At 43.2% G+C, this 22,026-nt stretch overlaps 3 protein-coding genes across 3 annotated transcripts; all 3 read left to right on the plus strand.

Annotated features, from left to right (window-relative positions):
* Positions 1-1,296: 1,296 nt before the first annotated feature.
* On the plus strand, positions 1,297-2,424 carry LOC308301882 (actin, cytoplasmic 1-like; the record flags this gene model as incomplete). Its single annotated transcript, XM_080746032.1, has 1 exon — positions 1,297-2,424. One exon carries the CDS (start codon positions 1,297-1,299, stop codon positions 2,422-2,424), a length of 1,128 nt encoding a protein of 375 aa, XP_080602158.1.
* An 11,041-nt stretch (positions 2,425-13,465) lies between these two features.
* On the plus strand, positions 13,466-14,593 carry LOC308307635 (actin, cytoplasmic 1-like; the record flags this gene model as incomplete). The annotated part of the gene is made up of 1 exon (XM_080752900.1): positions 13,466-14,593. The coding sequence occupies one exon, from the start codon at positions 13,466-13,468 to the stop codon at positions 14,591-14,593; it is 1,128 nt and encodes a 375-aa protein (XP_080609026.1).
* Positions 14,594-20,474: 5,881 nt separating this feature from the next.
* On the plus strand, positions 20,475-21,602 carry LOC308307624 (actin, cytoplasmic 3-like; the record flags this gene model as incomplete). The annotated part of the gene is made up of 1 exon (XM_080752890.1): positions 20,475-21,602. One exon carries the CDS (start codon positions 20,475-20,477, stop codon positions 21,600-21,602), a length of 1,128 nt encoding a protein of 375 aa, XP_080609016.1.
* Positions 21,603-22,026: the final 424 nt, after the last annotated feature.

Genomic DNA, 22,026 nt, shown 5'->3' on the forward strand with positions numbered 1-22,026 from the left:
AGAAACATTCTCTACTATGATGTCGTAGTAGAGAAAATCATGTTAAAAATAACAAAACTGAAAAATTACAAAATACACTCCAACATCATATATTTATTACCATATCTTTCCAAATAGTAGCTCTGGCGTTTAATTCACAAAATCGATTTGAATCCCCGGTGGTTAATTGGTCAAATTCCACATCAAGTCAACAACATCAGAGGAAATATCCTCTATTTCTTTTGAACATTTTTGGGGCTTTTTCTGACTGACAAATATAGGACACTACAATTGTGCAGCCATTTCATAGACTGATAATTATTTGCAGATTTCTGATCTGTATGAGTCACATGACAAATAAGCAACTACACTTTGGAAAGAAGCCCAAACAAAAGCAGCCCGCAACTATCAATGTTTACAAGTGTCTTTATTGGAAAACAAGACCAGAAGTCGCTTATAGCAGACTGATAGGTATTTTGTTATGGTTCATATCATCTTTTTATCAATACATATTGTTGACCACTTGACCCTAAAGACACAGTGACTGTGTCCCGTTATACTCATGTAATGTACAGTACACACACAAGGTCTCCGTCTGGTAGAAATCAGACCTTATCAACTGCCTGGAGCCAGTACCTAAACAATGAGAATTGTTTTGGTATTCTAAGGCTCAGCTTGTGTCATCCAGACACCAGCAAGGACATCTTCCCCCAGGAACCCTGTATATGGACTCTTAGTCTTGTGATTCGTGGACAAGAAACATATCCTATTAACTGTTGAAACGTCATCCATTGACTGATGAAATGACCATACTTATACTCATGTCAAAACATAATTTGTCAGAGAGAGCACGAACCATTATTTATGTACTGTATACCTGTCTTGAATACTCTCTCTCCATAGTAAATATTCCATTCTCACTCTGATCACTCTCCTGTCTTATTTCTGTGTGATGGATTATTGTATCTCATATGGGAATAAGAAGGTGTTGTTGTTTACAAATAATATATTTCAATCACAGACCTGGCAGCGTGTATTGCAGGCTACTGAGGTGTCATCTGAATGCAATTGATTCTGAAGTAATCAGTTTGGTGGAGAACCACCATTAGGTTAAGCTTTAACTTCATAGTAGTACTGCACTGGTATGAACGATAGACTTGCCAACAATCCCATGACGTCATGGTGACGACACAAATCTGCACATTTAAACCGACTCTCACTTAAGCAATGAACCATTTCTCTAGATCAGATCAAACTGGGAAATTGTAATAGATATACGTTCCTGAATTATAGGTTCATTTTTAGCAAGACATCAACATGGAAGATGAAGTGCTCGCGCTCGTCGTCGACAATGGCTCTGGAATGTGTAAAGCTGGTTTCGCTGGGGACGACACGCCTCGTGCCGTCTTTCCCTCTATCGTCGGTCGTGCCAGGCATCAGGGAGTGATGGTCGGTATGGCCCAGAAGGATTCTTATGTTGGTGACGAAGCCCAGAGCAAAAGAGGTATCCTAACACTGAAGTACCCAATTGAACACGGAATTGTCACCAACTGGGATGACATGGAGAAAATCTGGCACCACACATTTTACAATGAGTTGAGAATAACCCCTGAAGATTATAGCATCTTGCTCACAGAGGCCCCCCTGAACCCCAAAGCCAACAGAGAGAAGATGACCCAGATCATGTTCGAGACCTTCAACACTCTCGCCATGTATGTTGCCATCCAGGCAGTGTTGTCCCTGTATGCCTCCGGTCGTAACACCGGTATTGTCATGGACTCCGGCGATGGTGTGACCCACACTGTGCCCATCTACGAGGGCCACGCCCTTCCTCACGCCATCCTGCGTCTCGATCTCGCTGGACGCGACCTAACGGGCTACCTCATGAAGATCCTGACAGAGCGTGGTTACTCTTTCACCACCACAGCCGAGAGGGAAATTGTGCGTGACATCAAGGAGAATCTGTGTTACGTTGCCCTGGACTTTGAGCAGGAGATGGGCACCGCTGCCTCCTCTTCCTCCATAGAGAAGAGCTATGAGCTGCCTGACGGAGTGGTCATCACCATTGGCAATGAAAGATTCCGCTGTCCAGAGGCTCTCTTCCAGCCCAACTTCCTTGGTTTGGAATCTGCCGGTATCCACGAGACCACCTACAACAGCATCATGAAGTGTGATATTGATATCCGTAAGGACTTGTATGCTAACACTGTGCTGTCTGGAGGCACCACCATGTACCAAGGAATTGCCGACAGGATGCAGAAGGAGATCACAGCCCTGGCCCCATCCACCATGAAGATCAAGATCATTGCCCCGCCAGAGCGCAAGTTCTCCGTCTGGATCGGAGGTTCCATCCTGGCCTCCCTGTCCACCTTCCAGCAGATGTGGATCAGCAAGTTGGAATATGATGAGTCTGGACCTTCTATTGTCCATCGCAAATGCTTTTAAACAAACTGTTCCTCTTTTCTTCCCGCGAACAGATGCAGAAACGAGTTCCTCAAGCTCCACTCCAGGCTCCCGTCCTGAGCTAGGATTTTTTCAAAGGCCGAAGACCATAAACAGTAGAGCATGGCAGTAGACGTCAGCCAGAGTACCCAACGAACCAAGAGGACATGCATACTAAACTGAAACACAAATATACATTTGTATATGTAATCTTTCAGGTTATTGCCAGTAAGCTGTATTCCTCTTCTTTTTTTTTCATGAAGAACATTTAATAATCAGGAATTTTCTTTTTCATGTAATGGCCAGTGAGCTTTCTTTTTTCTATTCATTATTATTTCCCTTCTTTTTTGGGCTGACCATGGCCCATATCAAGAACATTTCAAAACATTAGCCTTTTTTTGTAGTGAGGTCTATTATTTTTTACATTTTTATTTAATTTGTCATTGTTGTTGTTGTTGTTGTTGTTGTTGTTGTGGTATTTGTCACAAGTACATTTGCAAATACAGGACATTTGTCCTCTGTTTTTTGTGAGGCCCTGGCCATGGCCATTGTCAAAGAAGATATTTTGTTAAATGATAGCCTTTATTCTGGTTACTGCCACTGAAGCTCTATTATTTTTTCCCTTTTTTGTTAATTTGATTTGTCGATAGTAATAATTAGCAATTGTGTTTTTTAGGGTTAGGTCTGACCTTTTTATTTTTTAGTTTTTTAGTTTTTGAAAGCCAGCCTGCGCATGGCCCTAATCAATAGGAACACTTCAAATAATGTATTTTTTACTGCCAGTGTAAGAAGGGGGATCTATCATGATAAACCGTTCCCACTGAAACCCTTAATTATTTTTGTTCTGACTTGAATTCATATCATTGCTTTTGACATCCGCCAAGAGCATTGAGAGAACTGACAATCCTATTGTATTGTAGAGTTTAACAAGGCTTTGTTAAACTAACAAAGCGACACAGCAAGCTGAGCAGGTCCTCAATCACTTTTTTCTTCTCTGAGGGATTGGTTGCATTCCGTAGAATCTACAGATCCATCTCCTTATAGGTCACCGTTTGCCAAATCTGATCACAGCTCCATCCAGCTAGTCCCTGAAACAGGAGCAGGTCAATGAAAATGTTTGGGGCTGGTCTGAACAATCAGATTCTGTCACCTGTTCTGGTCTACCTGACTGATGTCAACACGCCCTCTTGGAATAATGTAGATGAGTTCTGAGACACAGTCACTGGATTTATCAGTATGCAAATGCATTGAGGACATTCCAAAAAGAGACTGTTTTGAATGATCCCAACCAGAAACTGGATTAACAGCGATTTTTGCACAGCACATAGACATGGCACTTTGTGCTGAGCCCTCTACTCCCTGCACACACTGCCGTGGCTACACACTGCTCCAACGTTGTCATCAAGTATGTTGACAATGCGACCTGATCATCAATGACGTTGATAAGGCCTACAGGGACGTAGTCGGATCACTGTCACAATGGTGTCACGAGAACAACCGCACAGTCAAGGAGGCAAAGGGGCCGATGGTCGACTATACAGGAGGTAGAGAAGGGAGCGCGCCACCATCGATGACAACGCAGTGTAAAGGGTCGGTTACTTCACGTTCCTCAGCATACACATCGCAGAGGCCACACACCTCTCTGAGTGTAGAGGTCACTCCCCACAGGCCTTATATAAATGTGGTGCAAAGGGCTCAACAATGCCTGTACTGCCTCTCAGATGGCTGAAAACATGCATCCCTACGTCCTCAGGAGGTTCCCCATTGAGAGCATCCTGATAACTGCATCGCCCACGACTGCATGCGCGTTACAGCGGGTGGTGGTGCAGACAGCCCAGTGCATCATCACATCAGCCCCTGGTACATGCCTGGAGGGGCATCCCCCTCCAGGACGCTATTATTGTATCCGTAGGAGATGCAAAGGAGCGCTTGTTTTCGGTGGAGATGCCGTGCCGATTGTTGTGAGGGTCGCATGAGTCGACTCAGCGCCATTGGAAGTTGTAAACTAGGGGGCAAGAATAGTAAATCTTCATCCCCCCGACCTTCGGGACCTCTGCACGGTCCAAGTGAACACAGCAGAGCCCTCCCTACCTCCTGTTCAGCCAATCACAAGCCGCGGCAAACCACGGATCTCCTACAGACACCATTATGGCCTCCAGGACATGTACCACGAGCGTTCCAATAATGATTCAAGCTGTATTTTTTTTACAGGCCTGCCCTCAGGAACTAATAACAATTTTATTTCATGTTACTACCAGAGATTTATCTTTTTTGTTTTATTTTTTTTATATTGCCACCAATAAAGACTATGCCTTCAAATGACTGACTGTGAATGCAGTCGTGCGCAATATAGCAAAAATGCAGGCTAAGCAAAAAGATGGAGGGGGTCCTCAAAGTAGCGCCCAGAGTGCAGACCATAAGCAAACACAAAGTGAAGTCTGGACAGGAGACCATGTCGTGTCCCAATAGCGTTGGCCCATTTTGTCAATAATAATGTGACATTTCTTTTGTGTTACTGTGCGAGTCATCTTTTTGTTATTCTTTTTTAAATACTGCTACCAATAAAGGCATTCTTCCTTCTGGTCGCTAACCATGTACGGCTGGTGTGCAAAATACGCATATTGCCCAGACTGGAGGGGGTCCGCTCATTGTTCCACCTGTCCTTTGTTCCGAGTAGCGTCGGCAGGTTAGTTACTCGTCACGGTTACTGAGGTTAGGTTTAGGGTTAGGGTTAGGGTTAGGGTTAGGGTTAGTTTTAGTGTCGGCATACTGGCCTGTCGGCATATTGATGAGGACCCAGACTGGAGACCATCAAGCGAGGACTTCCTCAAAGATGAACTTCTCTGGTAGCAGAGAAAGGTGCTGCCCATGTCCCTTATCAAGAACATTTGTGGGTGTGCCATCAAGACACCAAACAAGATGTCAACTTAAAGAGGTGGTGCCATTTTTCTGTACTTTTTCTGTTTTTCATGTGTCTAGGAGGTTGAAAGTACTTCATTAGACCCCCTGGTGTGGTTTTTATGAGCAATTATGTATTCTCTTGGTATTTGTTTGTTTTCTCTTGGAGGCTGCCACCTTGTGGTCAAAAGTGTCAGTTAAAAAACACTAGGGCTGGGATGCGATTAAAACTTTTAATCTAATTAATTACAGGCTCTGTGATTAATTAATCGCAATTAATCACATTTTAATCGCACATTGATATTTGACCTGAGAAGCATTTTTTTTCAAGTAAAACACATTTTGTTGTACGAGTGAATCAACAAGAGTGTTTTTTAAATCTAAATTTCGCATCCACTGGGCCAAGCAAAGTGCTCTGATCGGCTACTTCTCCCTTTGTGTTTGTTGTCTCTTCTTGATTGGTGCATCGCTATGATCGGTATGCCCGAAACTGAAGATTCTTTGGTGCAAAAACTAAGTGTGATTAAAATGTGTTAATTTTTTTAATCACGTTAATTTTCTGTAATTAATTAATCGCAATTAACCAGTTAAAGTCCCAGCCTTAAAAAACACACATACTTATTACATCACAGAATCAACTCCTCCCCTAATTACCATTCACCCAACACTGTGGGGTGTGGCTAACTTCAGCTTGGTCACCACCCACCATGACATCCATGCATACTTAATGAACTGGGGGTGTGGCCACATAAAAACCCAATTTTAACTCTTTCTGTATACTTTTTTGGAAAAAATCTTCCTCCTAGTATAATCATAATACCTGATAATCATGTTTTAGAGGGGGGAAAAATCATGGCACCGCCTCTTTAATGTGAGATGTCTGTGGAACCTTCCACTGAACTACTTTAAAATTGGTACTTTGTCAAAAGCACAAATAATCAAACACTTATCTTCACCCCAAATCACAGTCCCCAAAGACCACTATTGACTTAACTTAAATCACTTTGTTCTAAGGAGTTTAGATCCAAACTGGACAGTATAGATATAGCTCCTGGTTAAGATGGATAGCTCAATCGCTGCTTTTGGAGAATGACACGTCATAGGTTTAAAAGAATATTCCTTCCACTACCACATGGATGAATTAAAGAGCACCTGGAAAAAGAAAGAACCAACGGCATGAAATGAATCACCCATCTGGAATATAAGATTGATGACATGCAGAACCAGAATCCAATGAAGAACTCAACAATTGTTTGTTCTAAAGGAGGGTCACTGAAAATGACCAAACCACTGCTGACACTCATACAGGACATATGCTACCGTGCTGGCTGGAACACAACACTGAGGGATCTTTCACCCTAGAGAGAGCTCATCCAACCTGGCAGAAAACAAACCACACGTGGTCATAATTCGGTTCCTGAAATTTCAGTTTGTTTTCCACCCCATTAAACAATGTAACGTCACGCATGAGAGAAACAAGTTCTTTGACTAGGACCAATGGACTTCAGAAAAGTGTTTAAATGCACATTTCATCACCCAAAGAAGCAGAGAGGATTTCCATTCGTAGTCAAATGTGATTGAGAGGTATGGCAGTGCTGAGAAGCACTAAACCTGTTTATTTTTTTCCTCCTTCTTGCCCATGAAGATAAACTTACACTGACTGCTTAACAGATATGAACTAAAGGCCTCTACACACCAAGCAATCAGTCCTCAATAAGAGTCTGTGGCCACAGTGCTCGTCAGTAGTAGTGAGGCATCTGCATGAGTCTTTCACCCGATCCTCCAGCTCAATCGCCACAATGTCAAGAGCGTCAGAAAGTTCAGAGGTGTATGTGTGTGTGAGTAGGGTTGGGTTGGGATCCTTGGGAGTGTGTCGCTGTTACTACATGTCATCTTTTCGACACCCGACTCTAACCCTAACCCTAACCTCCGTGGAGTGAGTCGCTAACCCTTTTGTTTTATGATGTTTTATTATTGCCAGATGCCCCCCCCCCCCACCCCCTCATGAGAACCAGTTGGTATTTCCAATCATGGCCGCTGTCTTTTACAGAAGCCTTTTTGTTTGTTTTATCTCAAATTGTTTCATATGTGTTTCTTTTGCTCTCTCTTAATACTCTGTCTGTCTCAATGCTTAATGTTTAATGTAAAGCACTTTCAATTGCCTGGTTGTTAAGAGCTAGACAAATAAACTTCCATTGCCTTCACTGTTTAACAGGTATACGGTAAACATGCACTGTTACTGAGTTCCAGAAGACATTTTCATTTTGAGAACTTTTTACTTAAAATAATAATAATAATCATCAGCATAATAATCAGCCTTATAAATATGAGATGACCTCAGACCCCGGTTGGGGGTTAGGACTTAGGTGTATTGGGATCTGAACATGGAACCGCTGAATTGAGAGTCTGATCATTGAATTGTCATTTCTCCTGAATTTCTCCTGGATTTGGTATCAAACTCCCAAAATTCACCAGAAAACAGGAAATTACATCTACTATGTACTATGTCTGGAGAGGACCCCCCGCTTAGGGGGTGCGGATAGTGCATACAATCATAGAGATATTCACTTAAGTAGTGAATCTTTGTTATACACACATGCAGGGTACATGGCTTCAGTTATCAAATCAATTTATGTACGTCACACTTTTGCCCTTCTCATATCTCCGCCACTTCCTCCACCCCCCATAGAGCTCCAGGGACCCTCTGGTGCCGCTGCCAAAAAATGCAAAAATGACCAAATGACCACCCCAACGGGGCTGCTCACGGGGTATTCGGGGACCACCGACTCCTGGTGCTCCAGAACGGATGCAAAAGTGGTTGTGCCCCCTAGTGGAGGACCCCCGCCAGTGCAGCGCACATAAAATGCCGTAACTCGGGCTAGGAGCGACCGGAGAGCCGGGGCCGGTAACCACGCGTCCGCCTCGGCGGCGCCACCTAGCGGCGGACCCCTGCTACTGCAGCCCGCTAAAAAGGCTGTAACTCGGCCCCCGAGCGACCAGGAGAGACGGGGCCGTCGCTTATCTCCCGATTAGGGAGTCTTACTGGTATACACATGGGTACATTGCTTCAGTTATCAAATCAATTTCTGTATGCCTACTTTTTGTACCCATCATTTTCCATTATTATAATTAAAATAAATTATCAAAATCACAAAATTCACATAAACACAGGAAAATAGCTGAGGCCAAACTGGTCAAAAATCATCAATTTGGTGCACTTGGTGAAGAGTTGCTGATTTTTGGTATGGTGTTAGGTATGGGTATAAGGTTTTCAAAAACCATCGCAAAGAAGTTGGGCTCGCCCCCTAGTGGTCTGTTTGCAATGAATCAAATATTAGATACGTCAGTATATGGTTCAAACCCCAAATAATTGATGAAAGAGATTTTTCAATGGATTCTGGTACTATTGGGTATGATAAACAACATTATAAAAATTCAGGAAAAAATAACTACCGGTCCGGAAAGGCGCCATTTTCAAGATGGCGTCCACGATGGCTGCCAGGAGCTTAAAATGCCTATGAACTGGGTGTTAATGTGTAAAAAATCATAAAAAATATGCACTTGGTGAAGAGTTTTTGAATTTTGGCATGGTGTTAGGTATGGGTATAAGGTTTTCAAAAACCATCGCAAACAAGTTGGGCTCGCCCCCTAGTGGTCTGTTTGCAATGAATCAGATATTAGATAAGTCAGTATATTTTAGACCACTAGGGGGTGAACCCAACTTGTTTGCGATAGTTTTTGAAAACCTTATACCCATACCTAACACCATGTCAAAATGTAAAAGCTAGTTACCAAGTGCATATTTTATATGAATTTTTACACATTAAATAGGCATTTTTAGCTCTCGGCAGCCATCGTGGACGCCATCTTGAAAATGATGCCTTTCCGGTAGTTATTTTTTCCTAAACTTTTAGTATGTTGTTTATCATACCCAATAGTAACAGAATCCATTGAAAATCTCTTTTATCAATTATTTGGGGTTTAAACCATATACTGACAAATCTACAACTGAATTCATTGCAAACAGACCACTAGGGGGTGAGCCCAACTTGTTTGCGATGGTTTTTTAAAACCTTATACCCATACCTAACAGTAACACCATACCAAAAATCAAAAACTCTTCATCAAGTGCAGATTTATTATGAAATTTTTACACATTAAAACCCAGTTCATAGGCATTTCCAGCTCCCGGCAGCCATTGTGGACGCCATCTTGAAAATGATGCCTTTCCGGTAGTTATTTTTTCCTGAATTTTAGTATGTTGTTTATCATACCCAATAGTAACAGAATCCATTGAAAGATCTCTTTCATCAATTATTTGGGGTTTGAACCATATACTGACGTATCTAATATTTGATTCATTGCAAACAGACCACTAGGGGCGAGCCCAACTTGTCTGCGATGGTTTTCGAAAACCTTATACCCATACCTAACACCATACCAAAAATCTAAAACTCTTCACCAAGTGCACGAACCTTCCCAGTTTGGCCTTTTCAAGGTTAAAATTCAAACGATTCAGTCAAAAGCACCAGAGGTAATCCCTAGTGAGAGATGGTGTTGTGTTCTAACAATCAGACTCTCCGTTCAGGGGTTCCTTGTTCAAATCCCAGTCCTCCTACGGTTCGTTGCTGGAGATCTTTTACTTTTTTGAGACAAAAATTCAGAAATAAATAAAGTCAGTTGAATTTCACCATTTAGTAGTTCTTCTTGTAAAAGTATGGCTGGACAGAGTTCTTTCAGACTACAGCTTTACTTCTCAGGAGGGGGAGGGACACCCCTCCCCATGGTCCTCCGTGTACCTTGGGCATGGGACTTGAACCTGTCTGAAACCGAGGACCGGGACAACCAATCTAGCGCACCACACCATTGAGCCAAGGCACCTTTGGGCCCTCAACAGGTATCTCCTGGTGCTTTTTATCTCCTGGTGCTTTTGAGTTATTCTCTTCTATTTTAGACTTGAAAAGGTTAGATCTGTTAGGTGGACTTGGATTTGAACATGTGATCTCAGCATTGAGAGTCTGATCTTCAAACCACTAGACCATCTCTCACAGCAGATTTAGACTAGTTCTTTTGTATTTTAACCTTGAAAGGTTTATGTAACACAGCAATGATCTGCACGAGAAACAGGATTTGAACAAGAGACCTCTGAACTGAGAGTCTGACTCTGATCTTTAGACAACTAGACCATCTCTCAATTGGAGAATGTTCCAATGCTTTTGACTAATTCTTTTGTATTTTAAGCTTTTGAACGCAGCATCCTCGTTCAAATCTGGTCAATTTGAAAAAGTCCACTAGTTTTGCTTCCTCGGAGGAAATGGCACAGGCTTTCCACCGAGGAGGAATCGAGGAGTCGAGGAAAGAAGCGGCCAATCAGTGTCGATGTTGTCCGCAAACACGGAAATGTTTTGGGCATTCGATTTTTGGACTCACTTTTTTCCAGGTGTTTCGCCTTGATTCTGACGCATCATTTTTGATCAGATTAAGTTCTTGGGGGAGGACCCTCAGACCCCGGTTGGGGAGTCCCCCCCTGTTCTCTTCTATTTTAGCCTTGGAAAGGTTAGATCTGTAGGTGGACTGGGATTTGATCATGTGACCTCTGTATTGTGTGTGTTCTTTTGTATTTTAACCTCGAAAAGGTGTATGTAACACAGCAATGATCTGCATGAGAACCAGGATTTGAACACAAGAACTCTGAAATGAGAGTCTGATATTTAGACCACTAGACAGTCTCTCATTTGGAGGTTTTCCTAGTGCCGTTGACTAATTCTTTAGTATTTTAACCTCGAAAGAAATGTTAAAGTAACATAGCAACCTAGTAGTTAGGTAAAGTTAGCCGAAAGTTAAACCAATCTGGGAACTAAATCAAAATCAATATCTTTCTTCACAAATGTGTTCATAAAGGTGTCTACTATCACCTCTGAACTTTCTCAATCACAACACCCTTCGGAAACTTTGTGGGAGCCAATCAAATTTGGGGGTATCCCGAGGGCCTGGGATTAAAGGGGGGAAAAAAAAATATGAGCGTATGAGGTGTGTAATTACGGTATTTTGGGGCTGCTGAATCCATTCCAACCATTAGTTTTCAGTAAAAATTACTCCTTGGCCATAAAATAGGCCACGAGACATATAATATTGGCAATAATGGTTGGAGTAGTTTTTTAATTCATGAAAACTATTCAAGATCAGGCGGGTAAGCGCATATCATGACACACAGGATAACATGATACAATCCGACAAGGAACACTCAAAAGGGTTTAAAACATAGGGACTAACAGGACACAGGTGAACTCGAATGACATGATTGGCTAAGCCTTAGCCAATTAGGCCTATTTTATGGCCAAGGAGTCATTTTAACTGAAAACTAATGAGTGGAATGGATTCAGCAGCCCAAACATACCCTAATTACACACCTCATACGCTCATATTGGCAATTCTTTTATTTTATCCCCTTTAATCCCAGGCCCAGGTATCCCGATACCCCCAACTTTGATTGGCTCCCACAAAGTTTCCGAAGGGAGTTGTGATTGAGAACGTTCAGAGGTGATAGTTGACACCTTTATGAACACATTTGTGAAGAAAGATATTGATTTTGATTTAGTTCCCAGATTGGTTTAACTTTCGGCTAACTTTACCTAACTATAGGAGGAGTGAGATTTGAACTTGGAACCTCTCCTGTTGGAGTCAACTTTTTAGACCACTACACCATCTCTCACTACATTATTATGTTTCCTGGTGCTTTTGAGTGACGTTTTTGCTATTTTAGCCATGAAAAGGTCCAAGTAATACAGCAACATAGGAGGACTGAGATTTGAACCTGGAACCTCAGCACTGAAAGGCTGATCTTTAAACCACTGGAGAAGACCATCTCTCACCGGAGGCATTAACTTCCTTCCTAGTAGGACTCGGATTAGAACATGCATGGATCCTCTGAACTGAAAGTCCAATCACCAGTCCGCCAAACCGTATGCCACTACAGATATTTTCTGGTGCTTTTGGAGTTTTGTAGTTGTTTTGTATTTTAATGTTGAATATGTCAAAATAGCACAGCAATGTGGGAGGACTGAGATTTGAACATGGGACCTCGGCACTGAGAGTGTGATCTTTATACCTATACACCATCTCTCACACAGGTTTGCCAACTCTCTTGAATCAGGTAGGACTCTCCTGAATTTTGACCCCATATCCTTAGTCTGCGGTGCTCCTGAATTGTAATTTCTGCTGAATTTCTCCTGGATTTGGTATCAAACTCCCAAAATTCACCAGAAAACAGGAAATTACATCTACTATGTTCAAAGTTTTCTAGGGGAGTACTGTGTTTGGATTACCGGGGGGCCTGGTTATCCATCTCATCGGGTGGTATCCATAATCACACCTCAGGGCACCCTATTTACACTCATTTAGCTACATGGACCTACCTCAATTGGCTTTTCAGCACCACAATATTTTTATGCTAATAATAGAGTATTTAGCCTTGATTTGACCGTTACTGAAGTGGTGTTATTCTAATTATCTTATTTGTAATGCAATTTTAACCTTTTCATTTTCTATAAATTTCAGATCATGGAGAAACTATAGATTGAGGGAATAAGAACAAACCTTCCAAAAGTCAAAATGCTTACATGAACATCCAGATTATAAAGAGACCAGACTCTATGGAGGGCTATACAGAATAACTACATAGGGGTTTTGTTTAAAAAAACAATGTCAAAAAGTGTTATTACCATGCCTGTGAAAGAGTAAATAAACCAAAGGAAAAAATGTATAGTTAGATTTTCAGGCTGAATAGATCCTTCACTAGCTCTGGTGCGACTATTCTCATGGCAGACCCCTGAACAGAGCCATTAGGTGTGCATGGCAGGATGTTATGTACATTGTGATGCCCACCTACTGTCCATTTTTTTAAATTATTTTCTAGACTAACCCAATAGACTTGAGAAAGCTTGGACAAGCACATGACGACAAATGGTGTTGTCACCAGAGCCTCGCATAATAGGTGCACATGCATTAAAAACCTTCATTAGACTCAGAGTTCAGTAACAGGAATCTTAAACAGATATCGTTTGCCTCGTTCATTTAACTAGATTTAATTAACCTGTTTAATAAACCTATTCCCTTAAAGTGAAATTTCCTCAACAGAATTTCAACCATGGAAGACGAAATCCTCGCACTGGTTATTGACAATGGCACCGGCATGTGCAAAGCCGGTTTCGCCGGAGACGACAGCCCTCGTGCTGTCTTCCCCTCCATCGTCGGACGCCCCAAGCACAAGGGCGTGATGGTGAGCATGGCCCAGAAGGACAGCTATGTCGGTGAAGAAGCCCAGAACAAGAGAGGCATCCTAACACTGAAGTACCCCATTGAGCACGGAATTGTCACCAACTGGGATGACATGGAGAAGATCTGGCACCACACATTCTACAACGAGCTGAGGGTTTCACCTGAGGAGCACAGCGTGCTGCTCACAGAGGCCCCCCTGAACCCCAAAGCCAACAGGGAGAAGATGACCCAGATCATGTTTGATACATTCAACACCCTCGGCATGTACGTTGCCATCCAGGCTGTGTTGTCCCTGTATGCCTCTGGTCGTACCACCGGTATTGTCATGGACTCCGGCGATGGTGTGACCCACACGGTGCCCATCTACGAGGGCCACGCCCTTTTCCACGCCATCCTGCGTCTGGATCTGGCCGGACGTGACCTCACAAGCTACCTCATGAAGCTCCTGACAGAGCGTGGCTACATCTTCACCACCACAGCCGAGAGGGAGATTGTGCGTGACATCAAGGAGAATCTGTGTTACGTCGCACTGGATTTCCAGGAGGAGATGGGCACCGCTGCCTCCTCTTCCTCCATAGAGAAGAGCTATGAGCTGCCCGACGGACAGGTCATCACCATCGGCAATGAGCGATTCCGATGCCCAGAGGCCCTCTTCCAGCCTTCTTTCCTTGGCATGGAGTCCTGTGGTATCCACGAGACCACCTACAAGAGCATCATTAAGTGTGACATCGACATCCGTAAGGACTTGTATGCCAACACCGTGCTCTCCGGAGGCACCACCATGTTCCCGGGCATCGCTGACAGGATGCAGGAGGACATCAGAGCCCTGGCTCCACCCACCATGAACATCAAGATCATTGCCCCGCCAGAGCGCAAGTTCTCTGTCTGGATCGGAGGTTCCATCCTGGCCTCCCTGTCCACCTTCCAGCAGATGTGGATCAGCAAGGCGGAGTACGAAGAGTCCGGCACCACCATCGTCCACCGCAAATGCTTCTGAAACTCACAGGAAAACGGTTCTACGGTCCTTCCAAATGTCTAACTGCTTTGTTCACACATTTCCTCTGTGAAATAATGTCTTGACGGCAGGAGACAAGCCTTCTGGGAATGGGTCTGCGTCTGTCTGCGAGTCTGTGTCTAATCTCTGAAACTGCTGCATCGATCTAGTCTGACGCTCTGAATTTAGATTTTCTTTCACTCCATTATTCGCCAGAACATATATTTAGGCGTGGCTAGCGATTCAGGGGCATGGAGCCAGGCTAGCACCGATTAGTGTAATATTTCTTGTGCAAGCTGACAGCAGGCTAAGGAAGTAACTCCCCACTTTTTTCATGTATATTATGTTTTATTTTATTGATTTCTAGGTTTACCTTCATGATGAAAGTCAATGGCTGTCGGATTGGACTATAGGTTGGCCAAACATGCAGTCATAGACTGACTGGTCACATGAAGTATCGTGAAGTTATGTTGTTATTAGATCTCTTGTTTGTACTTTCAAGCTTAACTCTCGTCTTAGGGCTTATGTGGTACATTTTTATTTGTGTGTAAGTTAAATGGTCTAAAAATATAAACTTCAGTAATGAAATCCACATTTTTGTGGTTGATTACAATTTATATTTTATTTTATTTTATTTTTTTTACAAAATATAGGTCAAGGTGAGAGGTCAATTAAAAACAAAAACCAGCAACCAGTGTTTCTAATAAAATAGATTAGCTACTCCTCTTGGCCTGTCAGCAATTAAGGTCTTCAAAAGGCCTTAAGCTGAAGGAGGGAACTAAGCCCTTATAACTATCCTATACCAAAGTTAGAGACCAAAAGGATGGTGAAAACGGGAGTGATGCCGGCCTAGGCCCAATGGAAAGATCACAATCTGTGTCGATCTAATGGTACATGTTCAATTATCCTGCACCTCATGAAGTGTGGGTCATGACCGAAGGTATAAGGTCTCGGGTACAAGCTGACAAAATAGTTTTCTCACACGGTTCGCTGGTATCTCCCTTAGAGATAGGGTGAGAAGTTCAATCACCCGAGAGTGACTTGTAGTAGAACCACTGCTCCTTCACTTTGAAAGGAGTCAGCTTAGGTGCTTCGGGCATCTAGTATGGATGCCTCCCGAGCGCCTTCCTAGGAAGGTCCTCGATGCACTCTTACTGGGAGGAGACCCCGTGGCAGACCAGATGGAAGGATTATATCCCCACACTGGCCTGGGAACGCCTCGGTATACTCCCGGAGGGAGTGGAGGAAGTTGCTCAGGATAGGGAACTCTGGAAATCCCAGTTGGAATTGTTACCCCCCCAAACGGTTGAGGAGCTGCACTTCATGCAGTCCAGGGCTCCCATCCAAGCACAGCCAACAGCGGGGAAACACGTACGTCTGGACCAAAATGTCCGTGCATACATTAACCTTGTAGTGGAGCACTGAGCTGCATCTGAGGCTGGTCAAGTTCAGAGCCACACAGCAGAAGAACCTGGTGCAACCTGGTGAAACGCACTCGCACTTGAGCTTCGACAATGCTGGCAGTAAGCTATAAAAAGGCTGCAAGGCTACATATCTGTCTCGACTGTTGAGGTACATGAATATAGATCGCACTCTGAATGTAATCGTGTGCATCAGTGAATGAGGCCTGCTGAACGAAGACTTGGAAGACTTTCTCACAGAGAACTTTGGAGTGGAAACCATGATGAACGAGGAGAGGACTTCAAATTCTCAAAGAGAACCCATGAAGATGATTCTTTTACAATTATTATGCAGCAATATTCAAGAAGCTAAGCAAAAATGGGAAGTAGGGGAACAAATAAAAAATAAAAGTATAAAGAATACGTAGGCAGAAAACCTCGAACAAACTGAAATGTCATTCCACCAGTCTATTTATTTTTCCTTTGTTATCACACAGAAAGACATAAAACCATAAATAGTTGAACATGAACAGCAGAGATCCACCAGATTACCCAACAAATAAACATAAACATGAAAAGCACTAAATGATTGTATTGAATGCATGTGTACTTAATAATAGGGGTGCATACACACCCATTGCGAAATGTCCTTAAAAAATTACATAGTGAAAGCTTTTATATTTTTTTAAAGACTTGACCAAAACAGTGACGCCAGGTTGAAAGTGTTTATCTTTTAAATTGTTTTTATTTATTTATTATTTTTTTAATGTTTTTATTTTATTTTCGCAACTCTGCTTTTTTATTCTTTTTTTGTGAAGGCCTGCCTTTGGCCCTTATCAAGAAGAAATCATTATTATTTTCAGGTGACTGCCAGCGTGCTGATTCATGTGTTTTATTTTTTGTAACTGTGGCCCTTATGACAAACATTTTGTCAAATAATAACTTTTTATTTCTCTTTTCTTTTTTTACTTTTTTGTTCAAACTTCAGCCCTGCTTACAGAACTCGCCTTCGGCTCGTTCCTGCAGCAAGGCTGGCGTGCAAATAACCACGATAATGCACACCCTCTCGTGTAATATTACTGAAACATAAGAGACCCCAGGCTCCTACAGTATGTTTTCTATTGTAGTTCATATAACAAAAAGGTAAAAACAAAAAAGAATCACGCCCAATGTGAAGTGAGCGATGGTCGTGCTTGCATAACGTCTTCAGACTAGGATTTGAGTCTATAGGATGGCTATGCTACACACACACGTTTTGCTATGGCAAAACGCTGAGGAAAAAGGCTACAGACACACGCACAGCCACTCTATGGAGCGGTTTACCACTCCAAAAATAACTGAATTACCTGTTGTATAATACAAACTAATGCAGCCTGGGTTCCCACAGCAAGTGAATGTATAGTTTAAACTCCTTGAACGCCTTGATAGTAGAATCCCTGACTGACCCTGTCTCTGTAAATATACCTCTGAGAGGTATACCTCTACAGAGCTTTATTCCAATATGTTTAGTAGTATAGATGAGGAGAAGAGAACAGGTGCGCTTCCTCTGATTGCTGCCACTGATTTGGGCAGTGTGCTCAGCTCTAGGTACAACTGAACTCAAGGATCCACAGGAGTGGAAAAAGCAGCACACCAAAATGAAAATGCAAGACAGGCTCAGATGCAGTGTTCCATTTGAATCTGAACGCTAAGCGTTCAGATTAAAATGGAACGACTGCTTCTTAACACCGGGCACCACTGCCAGTTTCCATTTGGTTCCTGGTAGTTTGGTTATATATATTTTTTTATTTTATTTTTTATTTTACCCAACCCTAAGATGCACTCAGTAGAGCCGCATAGCTTCACCAGGCCAGGTAGACACTTGTCATTCTTCTCATGGCCAAATAAATATGGCATTATTTTTCTTTTGAATTTGATTCAAAATATATGTTTATGATTTTTTTGTACTCTCTATATATGTTGAGCTCTCCATGGTGCTGAAAGTCAGAGAAACGCGTTTCACTTCCAGCTCAGGGTTAACCATTGTATTGCAATGATATTGCATTTAGTTTGGCGGTGTGGCTCTGCTGTGATATTACAGTGCGCAAGCGTGACACAGAATCTGAGATCACAGGTTAGCGAGCAATGTACACCTCCTGCCTTCTGTGCCTAGAATGAGCTAACGCAATGCTAGATTGCACTGTAAACGGCCAGTTGATTCCCAAGGAGGGCCAAGCAATATAATGGCATTGCTTTTGTTGTTCATTTCATTTGAGGGAATTGTTGAACTGGGGGGGGGGGGGAATTGACAGCTCAGATAGCAACGTATCGTACCAGCAACAACACAGATATGTCATACACATTAAGCAAAGTACACAACCAACAAAAAAGCCAATCTACATTGTTGTGAGCTTGGGCCTTGGCTAGTAGATTTAGACCTAGAGTAGGGTTCAATATTATCTTGCATTAGGCCTAGATACCTGGGAAAGAAAGAATAACCCTATATAGCCACAATGAATAATATGTCAATTATCATTACCGCAATATAGGTTCTCTCTACTGCAACAGGCATTCAAATGTTGCAGTGTATGAGACCATGAGTTGCGGAGATAAGAGTTACCATTTTATGCTAACAATGGCATGTAACAGCATGACTCATCACAAATTCTGTCATTGTCATGTTTGGAACTTAACTACCTTTAAATTGATGAAGAAATTATGAACAAAGGAATATTTCATGTTGCGCAATCACTATTGTCGTGTGCAGGGTTCTAGAGATTAGTTTTCATTTTATAGTTTCACCTTTCACCAAGAGAATAGCTTACCTTGAGTCCATCCTGAAAGTCCCCCTCTTTGTGGTGCATCATGGGAGAAAAAACTTGACTCAACTTTAATCTGCCCGGCAACAGGTGGAGGATGAGAACAGTCACCCTGGACAACACGTTTTTCCCCAATAAATATTTAATTGAAATGTTTATTTTTTATACAAATTAATGTTATAATATTTTTGAAGCGGTGAAAGCCACTTCAAAGGAGTGGCTTTGTCTGCCCCGTACATGTTTTTTTTTTTGAGGATTCCCATAGATTCTCAAGGAGTGGCTTTGTCTCTCCCGTACATGTCCCGTGCATGCAGAATTGAGGATTGGTCAAGCTTCACATGACAATTTGGCCCTCCAGACAAAATCATTCATTCATTCAGAATTAATAAAAAAAATGTATAACTAAAGCACATAGAAAGTATAGATCTAGAACACAGAATGTATAGATCTAGAACACAGATTTCATAGCTCTAGAACACATAGAATAAAAATTCACCGCTTAACTTCGAACCGAGGTTTGGTTTTTACAAAACATATTTAACAATATGCATTCAATTTGAGTCAAATCCATATACTGTAGCTTATCCAATCTATAATGCAGTCAAAGCGCCCCTGAAATGAACGCGGACACATTACGGTAATGAGAATTTCCGCAAAGAATGTTTAAAACGTCAATAATAATAAACTTTCACATCTAAATAAACCTCTGTACAAGAAAGAGAAAATGATTACCTTTAAAATGATAATTTAATTTTATTATCAAATTGTGACTTTTATTTTGAAATGTTCACTGCCATGGTATTTCATTGGTTTCGTGAGAATACTCCAGTTCGCACGCAGAGGTCATTGAGGTCAGGATTTCTTCGGAACCCCAGGAAACTTGCCTCGCCCTCTCTTGCCAGGAGCACCTTATGCCGTTTCATGTCTAGAAACAGAGAAGATCTCGCAAGTTCACTGACAGTCTTGTCATCAAGTGAGCCAGCCTTGTGGCGTTATATATCCATTTTGGAGTTTCTTCATTGTATCTGTTGGTGTGGGTGTTAAGTCCGAAGTCCGAACCACATCCTCATAAAGTAAACGATTTTGTCATTTAGTTCACTAAGTGTTTTGCATGCTAGGTGAACATTGGAGGCAAAGCTGTTGAATTCTAGACAGCAACCTGCCTAATAGCCTCCAACTTCGTCAGCAGTGGCAGTCTGTGGTGAAGCATCTACAGGTTCAGCCAGTAGTTGTAAACTCAGTTGTGATGTAATCAACCTGTTCTTTCCATTTCCCTGCTATATTAAATCTATGACCTAGGAAGGTGTATGTCTCATGTAGATCATAAAGATGGATCCAATCTTATTGTCACAGGTACACTTGACTGGCATCTATAGTCTAGTGGTTTACTTTCAGCTTCCAGACGCGTACGTCTACTCAAACCAGTAAATTCCGTCAACTACAGAAAAGCCCCCTTCGAGCGTTTGGCCCCTGAAAGCCGCCTACACCCCCACCGATACCACAACAATCGCCTGCATGGTGACGACATGATGACGACACAAGAGTACTGCACAGGTATATATTGCTGGACGTGTACGAAATATATGACATTACTCTGAGATTATCTGAGCTTTTGAGTTGCAGAGTGCAGTGTTATTTGAGCTGGAATCACTTACATTGAAGTGAGAATCCACTCTCGTTTTAGCCATGGAGGAGGAAATCCTCGCACTGGTTGTGGACAATGGCTCAGGTATGTGCAAAGCTGGTTTTGCTGGAGAGAATGACCCGCGGGCCGTCTTCCACTCCCTCATCGGTCGCCCGAGGCATCAGGGCGTGATGGTGGGCTTGGACCAGAAGGACAGCTACGTGGGCGACGAAGCCCAGAGCAAGAGAGGGATCCTAACACTGAGCTACCCGATGGAGCACGGAATTGTCACCAACTGGGATGATATGGAGAAGATCTGGCACCACACATTCTACAACGAGCTGAGAGTTGCCCCTGAGGACTATAGCATCCTGCTCACTGAGCCCCCCTTGAACCCCAAATCCAACAGGGAGAAGATGACCCAGATCATGTTTGAGACCTTCAACACCCTTGCCATGTACATAGCCATCCAGGCAGTGTTGTCCCTGTATGCCTCTGGTCGTAACACGGGTATTGTCATGGACTCCGGCGATGGTGTGACCCACACGGTGCCCATCTACGATGGCTACGCCCTTCCTCACGCCATCCTGCGTCTCGATCTCGCTGGACGCGACCTCACAGACTACCTCATGAAGCTCATGACGGAGCGCGGCTACTCCTTCACCACCACGGCCGAGAGGGAAATTGTGCGCGACGTCAAGGAAAAGCTGTGCTACGTCGCCCTGGACTTTGAGCAGGAGATGAGAACTGCGGAATACTCTTCCTCCGTGGAGAAGAGCTATGAGCTTCCTGATGGACAGGTCATCACCATCGGCAATGAGAGGTTCCGATGCCCAGAGGCCCTCTTCCTGCCTGCCGTCCTCGGTATGGAGTCCGCCGGTATCCACGAGACCACGTACCACAGCATCATGAAGTGCGACATCGACATCCGGAAGGACTTGTACGCGAACACCGTGCTGTCTGGAGGCACCACCATGTTCCAGGGCATCGCCGACAGGATGCAGAAGGAGATCACGACCCTGGCCCCGTCCACCATGAAGATCAAGATCGTTGCCCGGCCAGAGCGCAAACACTCTGTGTGGATCGGAGGCTCCATCCTGGCCTCCCTGTCCACCTTCCAGGAGAAGTGGATCAGCAAGGACGAGTACGACGAGGCGGGCCCAGGCATCGTCCACCGCAAATGCTTCTGAAACAAACGTTCTCTTTTAGACAGGTGTTACACCAGAATGTTATGTGTAGTGCTCAACATCAGCAAGAGTACACATGTTACCAACAAGAATCTGTATGCTGGAATATTAAGGGTGAGCCATAGAATATCAGCCAGGAAAGACTTACAGGACACTGCCAAAGACACCAGGAGCTACCAGCCAGCAAACTGGTGCTGTGGGAACCAACACATGGGCACCGGTCAAGAGGACGTCCCACACTAACATACGTGGATGTACTCAAGAAAGACACAGGAGCGCAAAGCACCAACGAGCTGGCAGGATGGATGGAGAACCGAGATGACTGGAAGCGACGATGGAGGGCTCGTCTGAGGACGACCTAGAGAGAACTAGCAGTGTGCACACGGCAGAGGTGCGTGTGTGAGAGAGAATAGCACCAAGGAGAATG

The sequence above is a fragment of the Nannobrachium achirus genome (genome assembly GCF_963921795.1).
Source record: "Nannobrachium achirus genome assembly, chromosome: 2".
Lineage (NCBI taxonomy): Eukaryota > Metazoa > Chordata > Actinopteri > Myctophiformes > Myctophidae > Nannobrachium > Nannobrachium achirus.